General features: G+C 35.6%; 4 protein-coding genes and 2 long non-coding RNA genes across 7 annotated transcripts; 3 read left to right on the top strand and 3 right to left on the bottom strand.

The window, feature by feature from the left end:
* Nucleotides 1–967: 967 nt before the first annotated feature.
* LOC148765289 (uncharacterized) lies at nt 968–3,457 on the bottom strand. The gene is made up of 3 exons (XR_016029810.1): nt 3,228–3,457; nt 2,057–2,257; nt 968–1,220 (listed from the first exon to the last, which is right to left on the bottom strand). It is a non-coding gene; the product is annotated as an uncharacterized LOC148765289 (long non-coding RNA).
* Nucleotides 3,458–3,943: 486 nt separating this feature from the next.
* On the bottom strand, nt 3,944–4,628 carry LOC148765288 (uncharacterized). Its single transcript, XR_016029470.1, has 3 exons — nt 4,568–4,628; nt 4,206–4,464; nt 3,944–4,056 (listed from the first exon to the last, which is right to left on the bottom strand). It is a non-coding gene; the product is annotated as an uncharacterized LOC148765288 (long non-coding RNA).
* A 932-nt stretch (nt 4,629–5,560) lies between these two features.
* On the top strand, nt 5,561–10,086 carry LOC105964752 (Tetratricopeptide repeat (TPR)-like superfamily protein). The gene is made up of 5 exons (XM_012989257.2): nt 5,561–7,383; nt 8,352–8,536; nt 8,659–8,829; nt 8,928–9,380; nt 9,472–10,086. Exons 1-5 carry the CDS (start codon nt 5,907–5,909, stop codon nt 9,928–9,930), a joined length of 2,745 nt encoding a protein of 914 aa, XP_012844711.2. The 5' UTR covers nt 5,561–5,906; the 3' UTR covers nt 9,931–10,086.
* Nucleotides 10,087–10,705: 619 nt separating this feature from the next.
* Nucleotides 10,706–11,957, top strand: LOC105964750 (uncharacterized). The gene has a single exon (XM_012989255.2). It carries the CDS (start codon nt 10,783–10,785, stop codon nt 11,629–11,631), a length of 849 nt encoding a protein of 282 aa, XP_012844709.2. The 5' UTR covers nt 10,706–10,782; the 3' UTR covers nt 11,632–11,957.
* Nucleotides 11,958–12,626: 669 nt separating this feature from the next.
* On the bottom strand, nt 12,627–19,918 carry LOC105964749 (uncharacterized). Of its 2 annotated transcripts, none has more exons than XM_012989254.2 (9): nt 19,457–19,918; nt 17,552–17,652; nt 17,102–17,465; nt 14,841–15,710; nt 14,658–14,709; nt 14,455–14,516; nt 14,238–14,344; nt 14,075–14,162; nt 12,627–13,374 (listed from the first exon to the last, which is right to left on the bottom strand). In XM_012989254.2, the coding sequence occupies exons 1-9, from the start codon at nt 19,577–19,579 to the stop codon at nt 13,084–13,086; spliced, it is 2,058 nt and encodes a 685-aa protein (XP_012844708.2). In that variant the 5' UTR covers nt 19,580–19,918; the 3' UTR covers nt 12,627–13,083. The 2 variants fall into 2 exon arrangements, with proteins under 2 accessions (XP_012844708.2, XP_012844706.2); XM_012989252.2 differs by having other exon boundaries at nt 14,841–15,713; nt 19,457–19,907.
* A 2,018-nt stretch (nt 19,919–21,936) lies between these two features.
* Nucleotides 21,937–24,950, top strand: LOC105964751 (zinc finger A20 and AN1 domain-containing stress-associated protein 8). Its single transcript, XM_012989256.2, has 3 exons — nt 21,937–22,011; nt 22,194–22,249; nt 24,055–24,950. Exon 3 carries the CDS (start codon nt 24,069–24,071, stop codon nt 24,588–24,590), a length of 522 nt encoding a protein of 173 aa, XP_012844710.2. The 5' UTR covers nt 21,937–22,011; nt 22,194–22,249; nt 24,055–24,068; the 3' UTR covers nt 24,591–24,950.
* Nucleotides 24,951–24,969: the final 19 nt, after the last annotated feature.

The raw sequence follows: 24,969 nt of genomic DNA, 5'->3' as shown, positions 1-24,969 counted from the left end.
CATCTTATTCTCTTCAAACAATTTTCTATAAGTTTTTAACAAATTTTAGCACGACGGATCAACATAAATTTTGTCAGTTGTTTTGGTGAAATTTTGTTTCTTAATGCAACAAATTCAATCAATTATAACCTATGCTGCACGGACACTTCTAGAAGGTGAAGAGTCCCCGTATCCGATACCTGGACACTCGGACACTCCCGGACACTTCTCGGACACCCGTGTCGGGCCGTGTTGTAATTTCGCTAAAAGTAGGACACCCGTATCGGGCAATGTCCACAATTTTAAGAAAGTTGTCAGTTTTTTTGGTGAAATTTTGTTTCTTAATGCAACAAATTCAATCAATTATAAGTTATAACTCTATGAAGACAAATATAAGTTCCAATTTCCAATATAGATGATTTCTCCAAATTTAACTTTAGGAATTTAGAACATGAAAAATGGTATAATAGAGATTAAAATTAATTTTCAAAAAAAAAAAGATTAAAATTAAAATTAATAAGGGTCCATTTGATATACACCCCTAGCATGAAAAATATATAGGGATAGGTCCACCTCTAAAATTCTTCCTTTGAGATAACCCCCTGGAGAGGCAAAAGTACTATTGTGCCCTTAAGTGCATTTTCGCCCAATTGCATTTATTACTTTCGCCCTGCATTCAACATAATGCCAAACTGCATTTAGATTTTGGGCTTGCATTTATCATTTTTACAGATTTTTAAATAAAAAATATAAATGTTTATTTTTTTTATTATTCTTTTATATATACCCTATTTTCTGTTTTTTAATTTTTTTTAATTTTTTTTTAATTTTTAATTTTTTTAATTTTTTAATTTTTTAACTTTTTTGATAAATTTACTGTACCGAAATTGACTACACATGACTATATTATACTACACATAACTGTAATATACCACAATCATGTTATGTAATCATGTACTGTGTTTTTACCCAAAATTAATCTACACCAACAACAAAATTTACAATTTCAATCTTGATATTATAAATCAACTAACCCAAAAAAAAAATGAAAACACAATCACATCCATAAAATCTTCAAAACAAGAACACGCATTACTATACATTAAAAAACACATAACATAGATATAACTATATGTTACTACACGTGACTATAATTATCTACAATTATCTACAATGAAACGTCACATGACACTTCTCTGCATCTTATTCTTTGCATCTCATAATGTTACACAAAGCAAAACCTGTGACAAAAAATACAAGTTAAAGAAAACGAAGAACAAAATGGAACAAGCGAATTATATTACGTGAAAAAATACAAAAAAACAATGAAAGACATTTTTTTGATAAATTTATTTTGGTGAACTATAGTCACAAGTAGTTGTTACTGCATATGACTAGATATAACTATATGTAGTCAATTATAGTCACATGTAGTTATGTTCATTCTTGTTACTACATGTGACTATATATAATGTTACACAAAGCAAAACCTGTGACAAAAAATACAAGTTAAAGAAAACGAAGAACAAAATGGAACAAGCGAATTATATTACGTGAAAAAATACAAAAAAAAACAATGAAAGACATTTTTTTGATAAATTTATTTTGGTGAACTATAGTCACAAGTAGTTGTTACTCCATATGACTAGATATGACTATATGTAGTCAACTATAGTCACATGTAGTTATGTTCATTCTTGTTACTACATGTGACTATATATGACTACAATGTACTATATATGTATATAAACCAAAAAGTTCACAATTGAATCTATATAAGATTATGAATAAAACAATGTGGTTGGAAAAAAAAAAAGACACCATTTAGTGGTTTGAAACAGAAGAGCAAAAACATAAACACGATAGAAGAATTGAGTGAAAGTAAATCACGAGATATATTGACAATTACTTGTTGACCTTGCTACCATTCCAAATTAGTCATTCTACACAAAAGCTTAAGAGAGAGAGAGAGAGAGAGAGAGAGAGAGAGAGAGAGAGAGAGAGAGAGAGAGAGAGAGAGAGAGAGAGAGAGAGAGAGAGAGATGATATATGAACAAAGTGGTTGCAATTAATTTACCGGTGACGGTGGCGGTGGTGAGCGGTGGTGGGCGGTGGAGTGGCGGTGGGCGGCTGTTAGCAACGGAGTGGTAGTGAGAGGTTGAGGGTATGGAGAGATGGAAGAGGCGCGGCGGTGGAGATTACGCAGGCGATGGGCAAGCGGCGATGGTAGGCAAGAGATAAGAGAAAATGATGGAATATCTCTGCATCTTATTGTTTGCTTCTCATAATGTTATACAAAGCAAAACCCGTGACAAAAAAATACAAGTTAAAGAAAACGAAGAATAAAATGAAACAAGCGAATTACATTACATGAAAAAATACAAAAAACAATAAACAATGAAAAGACATTTTTTTGATAAATTTACTTTGGTGAACTATAATCACAATTAGTTATGCATTATTGTTACTGCATATGACTAGATATAACTATATGTAGTCAATTATAGTCACATGTAGTTATGTTCATTCTTGTTACTATATGTGACTATATATGACTATATGTATACGATCATATGACTATATATGCATATGAATAAAATTCATCTACACCACAAAAAATGTTCACAACAGTTTAAAATAATGAATTATGCAATCCCTGCCAGATGCTGCTGCAACATTCATTATACTTTATTTTAAAACAGAAATATATATATACAGGAAAAAGAAAACCAAAACACTATTATTGGGCTTTGTGCAGTTTCCAATTTACCACCTTGGTACTAAGACAACCCATAGAAACTTGGTAAATTAAATCACGTAATGAACAAAACCTCCCTTACAGTAGCATTACGCTGTGACGATTAATAGACATTTTGCCTGCTACAATGAAGTCATGTCATAACATAGAAGACAATTTTCAGATCCCAAATCCGTATTTTCAGATCCCAAATCCGTAGGGGAATAAAACGAATCTAAAACGAAGATGGGGAAAACGGAGAACGGGAAAATATAAAACGAATCTGAAACGAAGACGAGGAAATATAAAACGAATCTCAAACGAAGATGGAGAAAACACATAATGGGAAAATATAAAACGAATCTGAAACGAAGACGAGGAAATATAAAACAAATCTAAAACGAAGATGGGGAAAACGAAGCAGGGAAAATATAAAACGAATCTAAAACAAAGACGTGGAAAACGGATCGGAGCAGAGGAAAATAATACAAAACAACAGAAAACGGAGCACCTTGAAGATGTAGATCTCGTACTTCTCCACGCTCTTCTTCGTCCTCTTCTTCTCTCCACCGAAGGTTGCCTTGCCGGCGTCGTTGGGGAGCTTCTTGCCGCCGGCCTTCGGCTTCTTCTCCGTTGCCGGAGACTTTTTTGTGCAGTGGTTTCTTTTTTTGGCGAGCGAGAGTTAGAGAAAGGGAGAGATCGACAGAGATAGAGAGAGTGAGATACGTAACGGCAGTTTGTGGGTGTGGGTGAAGAGAGAGGAAGGGTTATGGCATCTATTGAATTGAAACTAAAAGGGCAAAATAGATATTGTAAGTTATCTAGGGGGTCTCACTAATTAAGATGAGAATTTGAGTTTTTGACTAGAATAAAAAAATTTATTAGACCTCCTCATATATATATTCAAAATTAGGGGTTATCACTTATTTACCCGATTAATAAATATCTTACATTTACTAACCGTCGTCATTTATTTATCATTTCAGAATTACAAATTGTAATATCACTAATATATTGAACTCAAACTAATCATTTGTTTTATTCTTAAATTTTAATTTTAAATTAAAATGTTATTGCAAATACGAAAATAGAGGAGGGGCAAAGATCGAATCATCGAATCAATGATCTCGACTGTTATAGATAGTCAATTTTATATATATATATATATATATATATATATATATATATATATATATATATATATATATATATATATATATATATATATATCTGCAAATTCATTTTTTTTTCCAATTACTAATTTCAATTGGCAAGGAATTCCTTCTGGACTGGTGCGAAGCAAATAAAGCTGAAATGTATTCGTCCAATGGTTGATTTGGCTGCAAACAAATTAAATTAAATGAGATTAAAAAAAATTGTCAATAAAATATTTTTAATCATATAATTAATTTCAATTCAGCCCCGAATATTAATTATTTTCAATTCAATAAATAAGTAAACCACATCGAAAAAAAATAAAATAACTTACGAGGATAATGGGTGATTATTTGTCCAAGCTCTTTATTGCATATTTTCGTTTGACCATATTTTTTGTGAAGAAGAAAAGATGCTTGTGACCGGGTACTCGTTACCATATCCGCATTTGAATCGAAACATAGCCCCCCGCGTTGGATGATCCGACAACTATTCGGATCCTTTCGGCAAGTGGATCTTACGTAATCGTTTAAGTCCAAGTTGTCGATGGTACCTCTTGGCTTTGCCACGCACCATGTACGGTACATCTCCCCCTATATATAAATATATCATACGTGTTAAATATAATTAATTATGTTTGTTTAATTCGACTCGATTAGAACTCATTCGAATTTCGACTTCGATTCTGAATTTTACCCGACAAAGATGAACATAAAGCAGCATATAGATGGAGCAGAAGAAGAGGTTTAATCTAGCCATAAGTGGATATATATTTTTAATTTTATTTTAGGTCCCATATTTAAAGAATTATTAGGTAGCTTTTTCCATGCATAGATAAGTTCCCTTTGAGAGAAAATAAATAGATAAATGAAAAGGGGAAAATATAATAAATATTAGTTTCTGCATTTATTAAATGGTAAATGTTGTGAACATTTGTTGTAAGTCGGATGGAACAGAACGGAAACAAGTCTTTCCGGAAAATTCCAACTTTTGGAAATCAAACAATACTTCTAATTTCAATTCCAAATTTTTCGAAATACAAAATCGCTTCTAATTCCAAAAATTTCAAAAGTTATACTCCTACGACTTATGTAATTGTGGAAAATTGAAACAATTTCGGGAAAACTAATGAAATTCATTGGAATTTAATCGACATTGGATCTAACCAAGGCAAGATCTAAACAACAAAATAGTTCTGAAAAAATCAGAATCATCGAAATTATTTTTGGATATCAAAATTGGACCGTAAATCGAAATTTCCAACAAAAAATATAGACCAAAAGAGATCATTAGTGACTATAGTGGAAATTCGAATGAGATTTCCGAATCCCGCTGATTATGACCGGAATTTCTAATTTTAGAATGTGCGATATTTTTCATTTTGAATTTCAAAATTAAGATTTCCAATTTCCAACTTTTATGATAGATAGGAGGGTTTGGGTCAGCCAATTTCGATCCGATTTTGTTCGGTTTTATAATAAAAAAAATTCAATCCAATTTTCAAAATTTCGACTCCGATCTTTCACATTATTCTTTTTTTTTTTTAAATCGAAATTCAATATAACTTTTTTGGAATTTCTCCGAAAGTTCCGATTGTGAAAAGATGAGAGGCAAATAAGTAAAAAAAAACATTCTAGGGGTTGGGATGCAAATTTTCAAGATTTTAATTTATTTTTATTTTTACAATTCAAAATAAAACAGTTTTCTGAAAAAATAGACAATAATGAAATAATCCTTATGCAAACCCTCCTACTCTAACCAGTATAAAATTAGGGCTTTCTCCCTTCTCTTATTCAATCCCCCAAATCCCCAAATTAAACCCTCCGAATCGTCGATTAGATCCGACAGTCGTCCAATATTAGCGCCACCAGTAATTCGAGAACGGTGATTTTTGATTCGTGGAGCTTGAGTTGGATTTTAAAGCCGTAATCAGGGGTTTCGGAAACGAATTGGAACCGGCGGCGGCGACGACGAACTCCCTCTCTTGTTTAGTCTCTAATTCCAAATTCTAAATTCCCTCCTCTCGCAATCAACCATGTCATCAATTCCGGAAGATTTATATCCGAGTGAAGAAGATTTCCTCTACGAAGAGGAAGTTCTTCGGAACCCTAATAGCTTCAAGCTATGGTGGCGTTACCTGATCGCCCGAAGTGGATCTCCGTTCAAAAAGAGATCAATTATCTACGAGCGCGCCGTCAAAGCTCTGCCCGGAAGCTACAAGCTTTGGCACGCCTACCTCCGCGAGCGTCTCGAGATTGTTAGGAACTTGCCCATCTCCCACCAGCAGTACCAGGCGCTGAACAACACCTTCGAGCGAGCTTTGGCCACTATGCACAAGATGCCCCGGATTTGGATAATGTACCTCCAGGTGCTGACTCAGCAGAAGCTCGTTACCAAGACACGGCACACGTTCGATCGTGCGTTGTGCGCGTTGCCCGTTACCCAGCATGACCGGATTTGGGAGTATTATCTGGTTTTCGTTTCGCAGAAGGGTGTTCCGATCGAGACCTCTTTGAGAGTGTACAGAAGGTATTTGAAGTATGACCCGAGTCACATTGAGGACTTTATCGAATTTTTGATAAATTCCGAGCGGTGGCAGGAGACAGCCGAGAGGCTTTCGGGCGTTTTGAACGACGGTCAGTTTTACTCCATAAAGGGTAAGACGAAGCACCGGCTGTGGTTAGAATTGTGCGATATATTGACTCAGCACGCGACGGAAATTTCTGGATTGAATGTGGATGCCATCATTAGAGGTGGCATTAGGAAGTTCACTGATGAAGTTGGTAGGCTGTGGACCTCGTTGGCTGATTATTACATAAGGCGGAATTTGTTGGAGAAGGCCAGAGACATATTCGAAGAAGGGATGACGACAGTGATAACTGTGAGGGATTTTAGTGTGATATTTGATGCGTATTCACAGTTTGAGGAGAGTATGTTGTCTATTAAAATGGAGGGTTCGAATGATAGCGAAGACGAGGTTAATGAGGAGTTGGAGGAGGAAGAAGAGTTGGATGATAGATTGGATATAGAGAAGTTGACGGAGAGAATCGGCAGTTTTTGGTTTAATGATGAAAATGATGTTGATTTGAGATTAGCGAGGTTGGAGTATTTGATGGATAGGAGGCCAGAGTTGGCAAACAGTGTGCTTCTGAGGCAGAATCCGCATAATGTAGAGCAGTGGCATAGGAGGGTTAAGCTTTTCGAAGGGAATCCCACGAAGCAAATTTTGACCTACACGGAAGCTGTGAGGACAGTGGACCCCATGAAGGCTGTGGGTAAACCACACTCTCTGTGGGTTGCATTTGCCAAGCTGTACGAAAGCCACAACGATATTTCAAATGCGAGAGTGATATTTGATAAGGCTGTGCAGGTTGGTTATAAGGCGGTGGACCATCTAGCTAGTGTGTGGTGTGAATGGGCGGAGATGGAGCTTAGGCACAAGAATTTTAAGGGTGCATTGGAACTGATGCGTCGTGCTACTGCAGAGCCATCAGCTGAGGTTAAGAGGAGAGGTAATCTACTATTTCCTCTTTTCTTTTTTCCCGTTTTTGCTCCTTGTATGTGGTTAGTTATTTCTGTAATTTCTATGTCGGTTATTTCTTGCTTCTGGTTTCCCTTTTAAGGGATTAGGGGATTTTCATGGCATAACACAATGAAAAGTTTGAGAGGTCTTTTGCACTGGTAATGTTATTAGAGTATGTGTTTTTTGTTAATGCGCAAAAGTAAGTTTTTAGATGTTGCCTTTTATCAACTGTGGATATCACATACATGCTTCTGTATTTGTTTAACAGTACTCTCGATCTTTGATCAATATCAATTTAGTCGTAACTTCTTGTCTTTAAACATCCAAATATGGAAAGTTAAAGTCTTCGTCAATGATACTTCTTGATTCTGAGATTGCCTTTTTATATCGACGGTTATGGGTTCTTGGCTATTCTTGATGTATTACTTCTAGTCAATATTGTACAGATATGAATAGATAAGAGCTGTTTCCTCCAAGATAGTTGGGAATCTAAAGATAAATTCATTATCAAATAAGATAGTTAACCTAACAAAAGCACTAGAGGAAATCTCTCTCCTAGTTCTAAACATGTTATTGCCAGCGAGATGGTGTAAGCTGGTTTACTAAATTTCAGCTCTGTTAGTTATTTTTCGTACCTTCATAACGAGGTCATGTTTGCACTGTATTTTATTTATCTCTCAATTTATTCTGAAGTCAGCTTCTTCATTCTTCACATTCTATTAAGATTTTGTTACCTGATGCATATTAGAGTGGCGAAAGGCACAGATTATATGGATGGGAGAAAGGGTGTTAAAAAATCTTTGTTTCTACTTACTGATCTATGATTGCTTGCTTACTTCTATCTTGTATTATTAGTGTACTGTTGTTGGAGCGAAGATGATAGTAAAACCTATGTTTCAATTTTGAAGTTATATGGTTGAACTTGAATCTTACAACTTGCTTTTTTTGCTGCTGCAGTGGCTGTCGATGGGAATGAACCGGTTCAAATGAAGGTTCACAAATCACTTAGGCTTTGGACGTTTTATGTTGATTTGGAGGAGAGTCTGGGCACCCTGGATTCAACTCGTGCAGTTTACGAGAGAATATTGGATTTAAGAATAGCCACTCCCCAAATTATAATAAACTACGCAATGCTTTTGGAAGTAAGTATTTAATCCTATTGTATCAATTTTCTGCACCCACTTTTCTGCAAATATTAGTAGACTAAAAAATGGTTATTTATTTATTTATTTATTTATTTATTATTATAATTTTTTTTGACCAGGATAACAAGTACTTTGAAGATGCATTTAAAGTTTATGAGAGAGGTGTGAAGATATTTAAGTACCCACACGTAAAAGATATCTGGGTCACTTATCTTTCCAAGTTTGTCAAGAGATACGGAAAGTCAAAGCTGGAACGAGCTCGAGAGTTATTTGAGCATGCCGTTGAAATGGTATGCTTTTGTTTCTATTCACTGTTTTCGTCAAATCATAAGAAATATTAAATTTTCTGAAGAAGCTGTCTTAATAAACCGTTTTTCCTTTTGATTAGGCCCCTGCAGAATCCGTCAAACAGTTATACCTCCAATACGCGAAGCTAGAAGAAGACTTCGGTCTTGCAAAAAGGGCCATGAGAGTGTACGATCAGGCTACAAAAGCAGTCCCAGCTAATGAGAAATTAGGCATGTACGAAATATACATTTCCAGGGCAGCAGAAATATTCGGTGTGCCCAAAACTCGAGAAATTTACGAGCAAGCTATAGAATCTGGCCTGCCAGACAAAGATGTCAAAACCATGTGCGTTAAATACGCCGAACTCGAAAAAAGCCTCGGTGAAATTGACCGTGGCCGAGCATTGTACAAGCATGCTTCCCAATTTGCCGACCCTAGATCCGACCCTGATTTCTGGGAAAGTTGGAACAACTTCGAGGTTCAGCACGGAAATGTAGATACTTTCCGAGAGATGCTCCGTGTTAAAAGGAGTGTTTCCGCTAGTTACAGCCAGGTATATATGTATATATATAAACAAATAATCAATAAATTAGGATTTTGCCCTGATGGAAATTAACTTGTCCTTGTATTTTTCGTTTTTTTAGACGCACTTTATCCTGCCGGAGTATTTGATGCAAAAGGATCAGTTACAGACACTTGAGGAAGCTAAGGATGTATTAAAGAAAGCCGGTGTGGGTGATGATGAAATGGAGGCACTCGAGAGGCGGTTGCTACCACCCAATGGCGGCGGTGAACTGGCGGTGAAAGAGAGCGGCGGCAGAAAAAGAGTAGGTTTTGTGAGTGCTGGTACTCAACAGAAGGATGGAGGAGAAGACGAGACAGGAAATCGGGAGGAGATTGAGCTTCCGGAAGATGAATCAGATGATGATGATGAAGATAATCCGACGGTTGAGATTGCTCAGAAGGAAATCCCGTCGGCTGTTTTCGGGGGATTAGCAAGGAAAAGAGATGAATTGGAGAAAGATGCTGAAGAGAACAAAGACAGTGATGAACAACTTGGTGCACTAGAGAGGATCAAAAGAATGAGGCGTGCAAAAGAGTGATGGCTTTTACCATTTTAGCCTCTCTTATTACACTATTATTTAATATTTTATTTTCTTGTAATGAAAGAGAGATTTTGATGGAGCTTTTTTGTATTAACTTGTATGGTGGTGTATACAGTTTCTAGAGCTTTTCTTGATAATAGCTTATTTGATAAATTTAGCTTTTGATTGTTTCTTTTAACATATATAGCAAGTAACATTTGATATTTGTATCACTTATTTTTATCAAAATCACTTTGTTACAACTTAAAATTTATTTAAACTTTTTAAACCGGTAGCTTAAATAATCAACTTGTAATTTATACAAGTTTAACACAAAAGATCAAAGTGAAGTATCTGCACTTTATATTAAAAGTGCCCAATTTATTATCAACAGTAAATAGCAATTAACCCCTATGGTTTGAGTTTTGTGTCATAACCCCTTGTACTTTTAATATAGCATATGAACCCCCCTTGTACTTTTAATAAGCATGATTTTTTACCAAGTGGTATTTCATAGGGGGATTATGCAATATTAAAAGTACAAAGGGTTTTTGTGCACAAAGTTCAAACTAAAAGGGGTCATGTGAACGCATCTCAAACCAATTAATTAATAATTTACTCAAAAAAAAATTATTATTAATAATTATTTAAATGACATCCTAAAATATTGTAAATCAAGGGTAAATAGCATTTAAAAAGAATAATTAATAACTTCGTTTATTTCTCCCCACCAACTTAGGGGTACTAAGTGAAAACAAGTAAAATCCAAAGGGCTAAAGAGAAAATTGACCTCTTGAAATTAAGAAAAAAAATTCAATATTTCACAGTTGACTTTTTCACAACAGCAAATCATCGTCTCTCTTCTTCACCATGAACATGGCTTCAAGAATTTCTCGCAAGCTCTCCTCTAATTTCCTGAACCAATCTCTCTCTCTCTCCTCTAATCCAAATCTTCATCAAAGATCGCTCTTTACTAATCCATTTCTGAACCCCATTTTCATCAGATCGAAACCCACTTCCGTATGTGAGAATCAAGCCGTCCATGGAAGATTTCTTGAGAGAATCTCGGATAATCCGAAAACCCATCGTATATCATCCGATTACGGCCAATTTTCAATTAACCAACTCACAAATTCAAGCCCCAAATCGCTCGCCCAATCACTGATAAACCCTAGAAAAATTCAAAACCCATACGCAGCATACGGGAAAATTAGGTTTTTATCAACCTCAAATAATCCGAATCAATCGCCACCAAGCAACGAAACCCCAGAAAATCAAGAATTGAAGCACCAAGAAATCACTGGGCCGACTGTGGAGCGAGATCTATCCCTATTAGCCAATGAAACTCGAGATGTACTCGAGACGATGATGAAGAATGTGTACAGTTTGAGCAAAGTTTTAGCCGGATTAGGGCTCGTGCATCTCGGTTTAGGGGCTTGGATTTCTTACACCATGAACAATTCCCCAGTTGCACAAGTTTCGATTCAGAGCTTGCTTGCTTTCGGGCTGCCGTTTTCGTTGGCTTTCATGCTGAGGCGAGCTTTGAAGCCGATGTACTTTTTCAAGAAAATGGAGGAGCAAGGGAGGCTGCAGATTTTGACACTCACACTTCAGGTTGCAAAGAATTTGAATACGTTCTTCGTGCGAATTCGTGGGGTTTCGTATTTATGCATTGCCGGTGCGTCCCTCGGTTTGGTATTCGTCGCAATATTTAGATGATTTCGTTTTTACTTGGGAGTTGGGATTCATTTCACACTAAAAGACTATAGAGGTGTGTAATTCTTGATTTCAAATTTTCTTGGGAAGTTTTGTTTTGGTTATTGATTATATAGATTTCGATTAATGTGGGGGAGTAGTTTATGTTGAATGAATGTTTCGGTTTACGATTACGTAATGTGTTCTTGAAAGATATATATATATATATATATATGGAGCATTGCTCTATGAGATTACTGCATGTACCGAGTGAGTAGCAAGTTTTAGAATTTATTCATTAGTTAAGTGCCCAATCCATTTGATTTTGGATTAGATGTTTTTGCTTGAAACATGGTTTTAAGTGTTTATCTTCTTGTGGGCATCTGGAGAAGCACCATTTCTAGGTGTTATTTACGCGTAGACGACGTATTTCACTTGTGCATAATTTTTGTTGACATTGAATATATGAATCATGAATGTGTGTGTGTGTGTGTGTGTGTGTGTGTGTGTGTGTGTGTGTGTGTGTGTGTGTGTGTGTGTGTGTGAAAGTTACACCCATCCCTGAACTAATTTTACTCAATCAATTATTTGGTCTTTGGCAAGATGTTGGTAAGAAATACTCACACTCGGTTGATTGAAAATGATTTCGACTCAACTATCTTCGTTCGCCCTTTTTTGTGGTGCAAGTATATAAGATTAGCTCATATTTGCACTTCCCTGAGATTCCATCTAATATACGCTGCGATTTCAAAGTGACAAATAATTTAAAACGAAAAAAAGTTCATAAGCGACGGAAACAAATTGGAATACAAGATCCAATACAAACCAATGAGCGCAACACTTAGAAAATCTGCTCAACATATACCTAATAATTGACATAAATGAACTACCATAGGGCCAGTTTCCAAGAAAATACTACGAAGAAGAATCTGTCAAATGAAATGTATATTCAACACAATTCCAGGAAGCAAAAACAAAACAAAAAAAACAAAAAAAAAACAGAACTTCACAGCATCGTCTTTTCGGTATCATATTTTCTTTTAAATTAAATAAAGCAAAAAGCTAATAACTGAAATGATAATGTCCACATCCAGTTCGGGTCCGATATTCACAAATAGCCATAACTATTCATGTGTCTTCTTTTATACTACAGAAAGAGAAAAGAAAAAAAAAAAAAAAAAAAAAAAAAAAAGAGACCAATTATCATGGAATCCTCACTAAAAATACCCATCCTTTTTTTTTCTTTTTTCTTTTTTCGAGAGACCCTCAAAAACTCTACAAAGAAACAGCAAACTGAAGGAAAAATGATCCCTCAACTTATGCGTTCTCCGAGCCTGACAGATGAATCCGACCAAGCTAAAACAATATAAGATGACGATGCTACATAAATTATCATAAGATATAAACCCTGAAATTCAAAATTACCCCCCGCCTTTTACTGATCCTCCATATCAAAAACAAAGAAATATAGACGAATTAAGCAGTGCCAGTACTTGCATTTGTCTTCGATTCCGGTCGAACGTAAGTGAGACCACGGGTAGTTGGTGGCTGAACTGAGGTTTCCTCACCCTCGCGCTTCCACTGGAAACTCCTTGCACCGCCACCTGGCTTAAGAGGTAGACGGGTCCTGTATAAAGCGGGAATGCCTCTGGGGAAAGGGGCTCTTCCAAATCTTGGAATAGCAAAGGGAGATGCTCGAGCAACACGAGGAGGCCTTGTCGTGACAGATACAGCAGCTTCAGTTTGAGCAGTGCTTTTCCTTACAATCTGTACGAATAAAGCTCAAGCGTTATGGAGGTCTTATAAGACAATAAATAAATCAATGAAAGGTCAAATGTTCGAAAGTATTACTGCATAGTTTTACCGGTTAAAATTTTAGCAGCATTAATTAACACAGAATAAAAAAAAAAACAGGCATAACAGGATAGTCAATGAAACTAGATACATAAGCAGTCACCCTACCCTGCTGCTGGAACTTTTTGTAGAATATAATATCGTATGTCTCATGCAATTATACTTTAAACGAAGTCCCCGATTTCAGGTTATTCACTCTCCTAACCTTCAAAGGTTCCCAAGCTATTTGATGATTTCTTTTACATGAGAACTGAACCCCACACACGTAAAAAAATAATTCATTTCCTTTTTTTTTTCCTTACGTTTCTAGTAAAGTAGATTTGGGATAATTTTAAGCATATTTTGGAAAGGTTGTTCTATGTTTGGTCTAATTTTTCCCCAACCAATCTCCTTCACTGGAGACGAAAAAATGTGTCTGCCACTTGCAATTTTTTGGGAATGGTATTAAAAAGTCCAATCATTCACCATAATATTTCAATAAACTTATAAAAACAAGTGGAAGCAGGCTAAAACCAAAAAAGGGAAACACAAATGATACCCCAATAGCATCATCTGCAGTTAACCACATTCAGGTAGATCGATATCTACTAAATAGCATCCTTCAATCACGTACCTTGAGATTGCGCGACATAAAGTAGGTCCCATCCAATGATAAAGCAAGCTCAGCAGCTTCTTTTCGCATAAATTCTATATAAGCTGACCTGAATATGCAGTGCATTTTAGAATGAGATTTGAAATAGCACTGGGGAAGGAAATAAAGCATCGAAACACCTTACCCTTTTGGTTGCCCAGTAGCTGGATCAGTCAAAATAATAACCTTCAGGACTTCTCCAAACTTATTGAAATGTCGTGAAATGCTATCCTTAGCGGCAGCAAAATGAACCTAAAACATGGAAAGAATACGTCAGCAGTGATGAAAGGAGAAGGCAAGAAAATAAGACAAAGTCCTAATCCATCAAACAGAAGGTTTAGACACAAACTACAGGCAATTACATTGCTAACAAAAATGGTCCGTGAATCAGCATCTTCAGTTGGTGGACCAGTATTATGTAACCCTGCATGCATAAAATACTAACATAATTAGCACGGCAGATATGCAAACATTTCTCAGATTGGTGAAGTGTTGAAAAGAGGATCATGAAACAATGGCCAATAATAGCAAAGAACAAAATATAAGAACGAACGTATAAACTTACAAGTTGATGTCTGCGTCTTTTCAGGTTGCTGCATAATTATGTCAGGTGTTGCCTACAAGGAAGCAAATCAGGAGAAATGTTGAATAGTGGGATATCAGTATTTAGAAGATAAATTACTACAGATAAAAAAAAAAAAAAAAAAGGAAACAAATTCCAGCATGCATGATTTCAAACGTTTCTTACATTTCCATTAGAGGCCACAATAGGATTGTTGTTCTCCTTCATCAACCAAACGTCAGATTTAGTAGCCAAAGTATCACTACCTTGTACTACTTTGTCATTATACGTCTCAAGTCCTTCCCTTTCTTCCTGATATTGAGGTTTCCTCTTGTTCATGCCTACAGCCGAAGCAATTTTAAGGGATGTATTATGCACAGTTGCGGGTTGACCCAGGTCCTTACGTGGTCTGTGCAGTCTTTCATCAACACTTTCAACAGCTCCATACCCGTATGTGCCTGAACGAGATAGATCTGTGGCTTCTCTTCCTCTGGCATCTAGATCATCATAACCTTCCCCATCATATCCTAAATCTGAATCCATGATAGTCTCATGAAAAGACGACATGTTACTTTCTTGCAGTCTGCTGCTACCATTACGTGGATCATAAGCCGAGTGAAAATCATCCTTTTCGACAATAAAATCAACACCACCCACATCTTCAGCAACATTTTCATATCCTCGATGATTGGTGGTTTCTAAAACAACATCAGTAGTACGACCAAGCCTATCAAACACATTGCGTGAGGGTCTAACTTTGTTCACATCCTTGACTGCTTCTGCCACAGCTTTAATAGCAGCGGAGGAAATGGTAGTACGTCGAATTCTTTGAGGGCGTTCTTCCAGTAATGGATCCCCTGTTGATGTGTAAACCACCGAACGCAGGCGTTTGAGTGAAGGCTCAGCTGTTGCACTGGATGGCCTAGGCTCTGCTGTTGCACTTGATGGCCTAGGCTCTGCTGTTGCACTGGATGGCCTAGGAGTACCAACGGCATCACGTACTGCAAACTGCAGCAGCCTTCTCGGTGCACAGACAGTTGGCTGAGAATTTTCTCTCTGCTAAATATGAAGAATAAAATGAGAAAAAAGAAAAGCAGCGAAAGGACTTCAATTTTTTTGAAGATATAAAAGGACCGTAGAAAACAGTTTCTACTTTCAATATAACATGAAGAATTAAATTAGATTATCATATCTCCACATATAATCTAACACAAATGATTTTCAGCATGGAAAGAACTAATTTGCATATAAACAAATTATATTATAAGAGAAATTTTCCCAACAGAATTCATTCCAGAGCCATGAAACATTTTCCGTTTAAGCTTTAGCAAAGAACGGTAGCCAGGAAGGTCCTACACCAGAGGATCGTACAGTGATAAATGTCAATTCGAAGTGGACCTTGATAAAGTATTATATTATAGGTAACCATAATAGAAGATGAGCATCGGGTTGATATATAAGAGCAAGACACCGGACTTCTAAAAACTCAGCCTAGTAGTTAAATGGAATATTAGACCAGCTATGAAACAGCTATGACCATTTTAAGATTCTAGAAACGGCTGCCACTACTGTACCATGAAAAGAAGCCCACTTGTCAGTTCGGAAGGAGGGGGTCGTCAATACGATTTACTATATATGGTAAGGGGTTTAAGATTAAAAGGCCAAATATGTGCACCTTCTCCATCATCCAATATCAGTTCCCATGTACCACGGGTAATACTTAATTTGCAAGATTCATTCATGCTAGCATACAGTTGCAAACAGTATAACTAGTTGAAAGCAACACCCAAAAGTCGATGATTTTTTTAGCTTAAACTATATTTTGCTCGAAGAATTCTTCCACATGTCGTGTATTTGTTTTCTGGTCTTGTCTCTTCGCATTTTCAACTTGTTGTTTACTGTAAGTTCCAGCATAATTTCTTTCACGTATTGCATTCTCTAGTATGTGGATCCTACAATATCATTCTGCCTACATTCAAATTATATTTCCTTTCTGAAGGAAAATTTCTATTGAGTGGGGATCAAGCTGGGACAAAGATGACACACTACCATGAGCATAGAAATAGTACTTCGTATGTTGGGAGGTCCCAGATGAAAAATGAATTCTTGTTAATAGCTAGATGGAGAAAATTGTGATAGAATTGAACACAGCAATCATCCAAGCTAAGTCGACGAAGGGAGAAATTTGTAAGCTTGCATCTATTAATATGTCCACAATAGAGCCACCGACCCAACTTAACAGGTGATTTCAAGAAAATTGAAGAGAAAACTGGTGAAAGACAGCAACTCAATATTGAATAAGCTGAAGTCTAAAACATAAACAAACTTTGGTGTTCTGAAATACTATTTCCCAGTACGTCAAATATGAAAAGCTTAACTAACTCGAGAAATACAGTGGAATATACAAGTTTATGCTACAAAAGAACTGGGAGGGAAGAAAATATCACCTTTCTCGACTGTTTCTCCTCAGTTTTCCTTCTTTTCTTATGAATCGTTGGCCTAGGAGAAAGAGATTTCTTAGCTCGACCAACCATCTGATGAGTTTCATCCTGGGGATTTACATTGTCAGTGACAGAGTTTAGGGGTACTTCCTTTTCAAACGCATCACTCACTACACTTTTGACTTCCCGATGGCGATGGTGTCCATGTACTTTAATAAAATTTGCTTTATCAGATCCAGATTCAATCTGGTGAGACTCAGTTTTCCCAGCCTTGTCCCCTGATGTAGGTTTCTGTTCAGGGGCTCCATCTGGATGTGCTTTTTCGGGTTGCATGTATAGACTTGAATTAGATCCTAAATGATCCCAGAGCCTGCACAAAACAGTCACAATGATTAGAGAGAACATGATGTTAAATACCAAAGAATACCATATTATAGAGCTTTGTAGTAACCTTACCAAGATACGAAAGAGCCGCTATCATCTCCCAAAAAGACATTCAACTCACTCTTCGCCTCATCCTTACTCCTCCCATTTTTTAGCAAAACTATTACATATTCCTAAAGAAAAATCTCAGAAGATCAGCAATATGTAAAGACCAGGAGTGATCATTCTGAGTTACACACACAAAGTAATCAAGTTCAAATTAAAAAAAACATTACTCAAGTTCAATATTAAAAGATAGGAAACTTGAATGCAATAATACAAAACCTATCAACCCGAATGCACAAAAGAAATTAGAAAAGACAAAAATAATTACCGGTCAAGTGAATAATCTTCCAAGCCCCAAATTCAGGAAACTAAAAATTAATATGATGTAGAAAATGAAAAAAGAGGAAAAAGTAAATGAGACGGGGAAGATAATTTGAAGCAACACGAAGGTATTAAACAAAACCGCATGCAAAAGAGGGAGAATGGAAATGACAGGGGAAGACAACAACTAAAAAGTGCAATCACTGGCCAGTGGCCAGATACGAGCTTGTAAGATGCTTACTAACAAATGATTCATGTTCATGAAAGACATCACTTGGTTTAATTAACATCCTGAATGTATTTACACTGATCAAATTTTAGCAAATAGTTCATGCTCTAGAAAGACGCAAATTAATTCAATGATCATCCTGAAGGCATTATTGCAGTATAATACACCAGAGGTAAGAGCTGGAAATGGCAGGGCAAAATTATGGGAAGCAAAAATGTTATCATGAGAAGTAGATTTTAAGAGTCCAAGAAAATTTCTCAAAACCATACAACTCTCAAGATTGTCCTAAAATAGAGTGCCTGGATCAAACCTAACCTAAGATTGTCCTAATAGAGAGTGAAAGATTTTTAAAAAAATACAGTGTAATTAACTCAAAGAACAATAAGATTCAGGAACCACTTCTAACAGTATTTAGAGTATCCCTTTCCATGATGGTGCATTTATGACTCTTTATCGGGACGGGTTAAAAGGCTATGTCCGTTGCAGCCCAAACTAATTTCTGTAATCTGTGACTCTTTATTACTACTGAATGTTGGGAAGAAAACTATGTCTGTCTGGTGAATATCACCTAGAATATTCAAATTAGAAGCGCCATTACTTAAAATTTCCTTAATACTTGAGATAGCAACAAAACATCATTCCTCGAGAAAAAAATGAAATCATTCACGTGGGAGAAAATTAGTTTATGCTTTAGTATTCAAATCCCTAATAAATCTGCATCGCAAATGCTTTAGTATTCAAATCCCTAATCATTCTTAAGCAAGTCACGGCTGCATTAACCAACCAAGAACTGACTTATAAACGAAATAAAGTACAAAAGGTTTAAAGCCATGTATGTGGCTACGAAAGGTACTCAATGCTAATAAATAATTTTTGAACCAACTAATCGTTTATTTAAAATTATTATTAAAAAAAAAAAAGGAACCTATTTTAACTAATATATTGAAGAAAAATCAATGCTGCTCTTGGTATTCATATTCTGCATCCATCCATGGGTCAATAGCTAGACAATATCTTAGTTGAGTCAAGGTTTTACTACATCGGCCATGGTAATCAAGCCAAATTCCCCTCTCAAGTACAACACGAAAATCACATTATGGAGCAATCGTCATCTCTGTCTAACCAGTTTAGCCGATCGAAAAAAAAAATCACAATTATCAAAGTACAATACACCACATTACACACTGCCTCCACCGAACGCACAGTTCGTTTTCGAATTAAACCACTACTAAACTACCTAGAACAGTGATAAAAAATCCAACTCATACCACACCGTACAGAATTCGCACCGGAAAAACCGCAATAGACACATAATTCTCAGCAATTCAGTTTCGGATTCCAGGCAATAGAAACAAAAAAAAAAAAGCAACTAGATTTCTTACCACGAGAGTATCGTCGGTGTAATCACCCATAAACTCCTTGAGTTTCTCCCCCACATCCTCGCGAAGCCTCGAAACTCCTTCAATTGAGAAATCAACCCCAAATGCCCGATCATCTTCCCCCATTACTGCACCACCGGCGCAAAATCAAAACAAAAGTTCCCACCCTAAAACCCTAGCAGCAATTCCAGGCAATTAATTATTCAACAAGTAACGCTACTGCTCAATCGAGTTTCCCAATTACAACAGGACGAAGAAAATCGAACGAATGAATTGGGAAATTTTGATTTTGGGGGGATTTATTTGAAGGAACTCTCCGATTTCCGGTAGATTAAACGGTAATTTGTGGGGGGAAATCGCGAGGTAGTTTCATTATTGGGTTTGGGTTGGAAAGGGGTAATTTCCCCGTGAAGGAAGTGAGAGAGAGAAGCCGTGCGTACAGAGATAAAAAGACTTTCGAACCCTACGTAAATTCTTATTTAGACGCATTGGATGGATAGGGGTAAAATTGGAATTTTAATTATAAATTAGTTTTAGGGTAAATTACAACTACCCATGAGTTATGGTCAAATTACGAAACCCTTTTCTGTTTGGATAATTATATATACTCATTAACTACGAATCTTCGTACATCTCCACCATGTCAAATTTTACATAATCATCTAGATTATGTGGAATGTCCCAATTTGAACTTATTTTGTGCAAAAATGCAGTTTCTAATTCACCACAATCTGATATATACAAGCAAAAAAATAGATCTTATGATCATCTAGCTTCAAAATCGGGAGTTTGAATGGGATAAAACGGGTCCAAAAATTGAGAATATTTCATATAATTTAGAAGATTCCACTATATTTGAATTTGCAATGAGACTTCGAAAAAAAAAAATTTGCAATGATAGACGTATAAGAAGATTAATAATTAAGGGATGTGGTTGTACTTACCTAAACAGAAGGGAGATTTTCGTAATTTGACAATACCTCATAGGTGGTTGTAATTTACCCTTAGTTTTATGTGGGTTTTTTTTTCAAACTTGCATAATTCAGGGCCATGAATAGTTTTTTAATATAATTACAAATTAAGGGTAAATTACTGTCACCACTGGAGTATGATCAAATTATAAAAAATGTCCCTCATATTTGGGTAATTATAATCAACTTCAACAATGAATCGTCTTACACGTTTATCCTTGTGGTGCCAAATTTAGTGGAATTTTCTAGATTATGCGAAATTATTCTCCAGTTTGTACCGTTTTACTCCATTTGAGCTCCACATTTTGAAGCAAGATGATCATAAGATGTGTCTATTTCATAAATATCAGATTGCGGTGCATCAGAAATTGTAGTTTTGTACAAAACGAGTACAAGCTAAAAAATCTTCCACCGAATCTAGAAAATTATGTTGAATTTGACAACATAAAGATGAACGTATAAAAAAACTCATAGTTGAAGGGGCTGGTTGTAATTACTCAAACATGAAAGATTTTTAAGTAATTTAACCATACCTCAAGGGATGACCATAACTTACCCTATAAATTAATCTAAATGAACCAAATAATGGGATGGATTGTAAAAATTGAGGAAAACACGTATATATATTTAAGACAAAATGCATTTTGCCCCCTCTAAATTATCATTTTTTTCACTTTCCTCCTTACAAACTAAGAAAAGCGATTATTTCCTTTAAAATTTTGTTCCAGTTGCACTTTTCGCCAAATTACAATGTCCGACGCATTTTTCATTGAAAATTTCATGATTCCGTTCAATTGAAGGGCATTTGAATCATTTCAAAGATGAACCACCATATTAGCTGCTAACTGGAGAAAATTTGAAGATCTCATAATTTTGGGGCAATAATAGGTGCAATTCATTGAAAATTAACTTTTTTTTTTTTAATAAAATTAGTGAAATGGATTGTTCGCTTACTAGAAAAAATAAGGACATTAGGAGATTTGGATGAGAATAATGAAATGATTCAAATGCCCTTGAAGTCGACTGGTAAACGACAATTCCAACGAAAAATACGTTCAGAATTATGATTTGAGCCAAAGTGCAATTGAAACAAAATTGGGTAAATTACACCCACACTCCTGAGGTATGCTTAAATAACTTTAAGGTCCCTGTGGTATCGATAATTACACTCACCCCCTTGAAACGTAGTTATAAAGTCTAATGGGATAATGCATTGGATACGTTATTACGATAGATTTCTAATGGACTATTGGTTTCAGGAAGTGGTGGAGAAGAGTTATGGGTAATTTAAGAAATATTGGGGGAGCGATACTGGAATCACTATTCCAATACAATCCTAATTATTTATTTATTTTTCCGTTTAATTTAATATATCTCTTTTAATTTAAAAAAAAAACGACAAGAAGTATTATTTTCCAGCCACTAGAAACTAGACACGTGTGATGAGACCAGTAGACGGAAAGCAGAAGATTATTCCTCATCTTTATATAGCTCGTGAACCTTCGTTTCCGTTCATTCAAATCTCTCTCCTCTCTCTCTCTCTCTTTTCTCTCACACACACTAACATATTTCCTGTTCGCTTCTAGGGTTTGTCTCCTTCACTTAGTCTCTCTAATACACAGCAGAAATTGTTATATATGCATCTAGATGTGTTTATATTTATATGAATTTTATTTTTATATCGAGTAATCAGCCTCTGGTTTTTATTTTTTAATTATTATAGTAATTATGTTTTTTTTTTAATTATTTGTTTTATTGTTGAATAACAGGGGATCCCAGGCTGAAACTCTGACAAGTTATTCCCTTTTGTCCCCTCCGCGAACAGGTCAGTATGTATGTATACACATAAGCATAATTGTTTTATTTCTTTTATTGTTATTCTTTCAATTACCCAAATTTTGAAACTTGTTATCTAGAATCTTGTTTATGAAATATACTTGATTCCGGTTCAAAGTTTATGTGAACTGAACTTGTTATTTAGAATCTTGTTTATGAAATATACTTGATTCCGGTTCAAAGTTTATGTGAACTGTAACCATCTTTTGTGGAAGGCTTCAATTAGTTCAATTTCATAAATTTGATTGAAAAAATTATAACTTTTTACTATTTTAAAGGCCATAAGTTTGGAGATGACAACATATTTGAATTGTACTACAAATCTTCTAGAACTATTTTTGGTTTCTCCACTCGACTTGTGTGGTATCTTTCTATTCATGTGAATTAAGCATCTTGTCACATAACCTTTGGTTTTCTTTTAGTCTTTTCATAGCACATGTTTTGTGTTTTTTTTTTCTTGTTGTTTTCTACCGGAAGAGAGGAGATGTTCGATATCCAAAGGGAACCTATTTCTAATTTTTTGTTGAGGAGTTTTCCATGGTTCAAAAAAATTTCGGAGCCGCAAGTATCTATTCGACCAACTATTGTACTATTTTTCATATTATATGATTAAATGCATTAAGAAATATTTATAAAACTTATCTATATAATTTTTAGTTAGTATTACAGATTGATGCATATTTTTCAATGTCTACAACGCAAAGTATCAAATATATGAAAGTATATTTTAGAAGGTATGATTTGTTAGAAAATAATTTTTGTTTAGAAGTTTTTAGGGAATATATAAATACAAAATGAAAAATTTCCTATAGAAAAAAAAAAAAAAAAACACTAGAGGACTTTCTTGTTAGTCTTTTCATATCCTCCGTTCATTTGAAACAGTGTCTAGTATAAATAACGGTAATGTCTCATTTTTAAAACAAGTATTATACACTCAATTTCATATAATGTCAAGGTAACTAATTTATTATATAAATGTGATATTTGATTTATAAGGCCAAATTTTATTTCAGACCATTTTTTATTGTCTGAGTTTTATATACTTTTCATGTATCGGATTTCTACAAATATGCATAAGGATCGCGTAAGGATCTTATTTAGGGAATATACTTGATTCGAGTTCCGAGTTCAAAACCTTAGAATTGTAAGTAACATTGTAACAATGGTTTGTAGAATGATTTAATTGGTTCAATGGTTTGTAGAATGGTTTGTAGAATGATTTAATTGGTTCAATGATTTGTAAATGCTTTAATTGGTTCAATTTGATTATGTTGTCACATGCTAGAAGAGGCCGTCGAAGAAGTAAAGGAACTGTTTTTCGTTCTTTCGTTCGTTTGAAGAGTATTCCATGGTTCAGAATTTTCCCAAAGTATCTGTATTTTCAAAATAGTTACCAGTCGTTTTTTTTAGGATGCTATTCCTTAAATAGTTTGGGATATCAAACCGAGTTCCAATTTTGCTCTTGAGACGCTTTCATAAATTACAAATACACTCTTGATGTTTGTTTTCTTTTTTTTCCAAACTGTACCTTGAGTTAAAAACAATTCTTAGATTCTAATACGTGATGATCTATAAATAATGTGCAACCGTAATTGCCAATTTGAGATTGCTTGGTTTTAGTTCTCTTCGTTTGTGGCTCAACTTAACTTGAAACGTTTTATTTGTCAAATCAACATACTATACCTGCCATAGAATCTGCAATCTGCAGTGAAAATACGTGTGACAAAGCTATTCTAGAGTCCCCATTAAGCTGTTGCGTGGATACGTGAAACTTGAGGGACTTTCTTTTTACAGGAAATATCCAAAAAATGGAACAGAACGAGACGGGATGCCAAACCCCTCAAGCTACGATCCTCTGTGTCAACAACTGTGGATTCTTCGGCACACCAGCAACACTAAACATGTGCTCCAAGTGCTATAAAGACGTCGTTTTGAAGCAAGAGCGAGCCGAATTCGCAGCTTCGTCTTTTCAAAGCATCATTAATGGCAGCTCCAAAAATGGAGCCAAAGTTTCAGATGCTGCTACCGCTGTTATAGCGGAAGCAAACGCCATCTCATCTGATTCCATGGAAGCTTCTAGAAGAACATCTTCCGAATCACCAGCGATTGGTGGAAGCGACGAAGCTAATAAACAAGGCCCGAAAAGGTGTGGGGCCTGCAATAAGCGTGTCGGTTTGACGGGCTTCAATTGTCGATGCGGCAGTATGTTTTGTGGGGTCCACCGTTACTCAGACAAACATGACTGCCCCTTCGATTACCATGCTGCTGGCCAGGAAGCTATAGCCAAAGCCAACCCTGTTGTGAAAGCAGAGAAACTCGACAAGATTTAAAGAATTGTAAGTACGCAAAATCTTGAAATCTCCGTGTTTTTTTCTTCTCATGTATTCGACATGGGTTTGAATTGGTGTTGTGCTGCTCTGGTTGAAGATGATGTACTAAGCAAGCAGTCGAAGTGGACTTGGGAAATGAAACTTAGGTATTCGATTGTTTTAATTAAACGAGAGAATATGTGTTTTGGCCCTATGGTCTAGTGCTTGTTTGTTTGATTGATGGCTATTTATGGATTGTCGTTTCGCAGTAGACTTTCTTGTGGCGCATTTGATAGACTAATAATTTTAGTGGTTTCTTCATGAAATCAAGCACTTGGTGTTACTAAAAAAATAAAATCGATTATCCGGTAATGTTTCTAATCTTTTTTTTTTTCCTTTT

Source organism: Erythranthe guttata, chromosome 14, assembly GCF_056151865.1.
Source record: "Erythranthe guttata isolate IM_541 chromosome 14, IM_541, whole genome shotgun sequence".
In the NCBI taxonomy this organism is placed as follows: Eukaryota; Viridiplantae; Streptophyta; class Magnoliopsida; order Lamiales; family Phrymaceae; genus Erythranthe; species Erythranthe guttata.
This window is presented reverse-complemented; position numbering and strand designations above follow the sequence as displayed.